Source organism: Seriola lalandi, unplaced genomic scaffold, assembly GCF_002814215.2.
Source record: "Seriola lalandi dorsalis isolate HSWRI2012SDOR001 ecotype SW California unplaced genomic scaffold, Sedor1 jcf7180002054963, whole genome shotgun sequence".
Taxonomy (NCBI): domain Eukaryota; kingdom Metazoa; phylum Chordata; class Actinopteri; order Carangiformes; family Carangidae; genus Seriola; species Seriola lalandi.
The window spans coordinates 86,412-87,709 of NW_019525514.1; the positions used below are offsets into that span (position 1 = coordinate 86,412).

General features: G+C 38.6%; 1 protein-coding gene across 1 annotated transcript in view; it reads right to left on the reverse strand.

Moving 5' to 3' along the window:
- The window catches only part of LOC147817407 (uncharacterized), a gene marked incomplete at its 5' end in the record, with an annotated part of 28,617 nt that overhangs the window by 15,620 nt on the left and 11,699 nt on the right, over positions 1-1,298 (reverse strand). Inside the window, one exon of the mRNA XM_087170840.1 lies at positions 779-952. Within this exon, the coding sequence (XP_087026966.1) occupies positions 779-952 (174 nt within the window). The remainder of the gene's footprint in view (positions 1-778; positions 953-1,298) is intronic.

Here is a 1,298-nt window from a genome sequence, read left to right on the forward strand (position 1 = left end):
TTTATTTCTCTGTAGTTGTTGAACATCTAAAGGAAATCGTATGAATTGTTCAATGATGTCGGTTCAGAGCGCACTTATTGTTTGGTGAATAGATCGGCTTTTCTCTGTTGCCAAGTAACGCAGCGTCATCAAACACTTAATTTCCACGCTGATCGGGTTGTTTCAGTTGGAGATGTTATTTAATCCCTTTAAGATACTTATTGATTTGGTCTCAGTGAGTTAGGAGTCTAACTTCTCCCAGACTTAGGAGCTTTTAGCGCTAAGTGGCTTTGTGAATAGCTCTTAGTAACAACAAATAACCCATTATTTTAAGGAGTTTGTCCTAAATCGAAAAGTTAGGAGCTACTTTTAGATTAAAGATGCTTTTATACGGGCCCAGATTGGTGGCGTTTTAGCAATTAATGCAAAAAAAGTTTACCTGATTCAAATTTATCCATAGTCGGAGAAAATATGAACCATTTCTGTCAAATTTTGTTATAACTGCTGAGAAGTCTTGAGTTATGTAAAAAAAAGTGTTGTGTGAGCAGTCACAGTGACCTTTGACCTTTGACCAGCAAAAATCTAATCAGTTCGTACAGATGGACAACCAGAAAACATAATGTCTCTGGTCCTGACTGTCGTCAGCACGGAGGCATAAAAACAATTGATCATCATCAACTGATCAGTGAATAAACGACTATAACTGGTTCTATAATAATAAACAGAAGGAGCATGCACAGGTTTATCTGTTATTGATCAGCATTAGAACATTGATCATATTTGAACGGGTTGACCTGACCTGAGAGTCTCCAGTGCACAGTGTGGACTCTCCAGTCCAGCAGAGATCAGCTTCACTCCTGAATCCTGCAGGTTGTTGTTACTCAGGTCCAGGTGTCTCAGACTGGAGGACTTGGAGCTGAGGACTGAGGACAGAGCTTCACAGCTTCTCTCTGAGAGGTTACAGTCACTCAGTCTGAAGAGATGATATGAACAAGAACAGAAATAACATTAGTATTCAAATAAAATCACACTTGTTTTTGGTGATGTGTAATCTCTTCTCATATTTGAAGTATTTGATGCTCTATTCTAAACAAGCCGGAGAGTTTATACCTGTACGTCAATGTGGAGAAATATTTCATGTTGATTAATTCATTTGTTTTTCTCTCATCTTAAAATAAAACAGAAACTTCTTCCATGAATCCAAATATCTTTGGACTTACAGAGCTTTGTTGGAGGCTTTGACCACTGGCAGCAGCTTCAGAAGAGCCTCCTCTGAAGCAGAGTATTTCTTCAGGTCAAACACGTCCAGATCTTCTTCT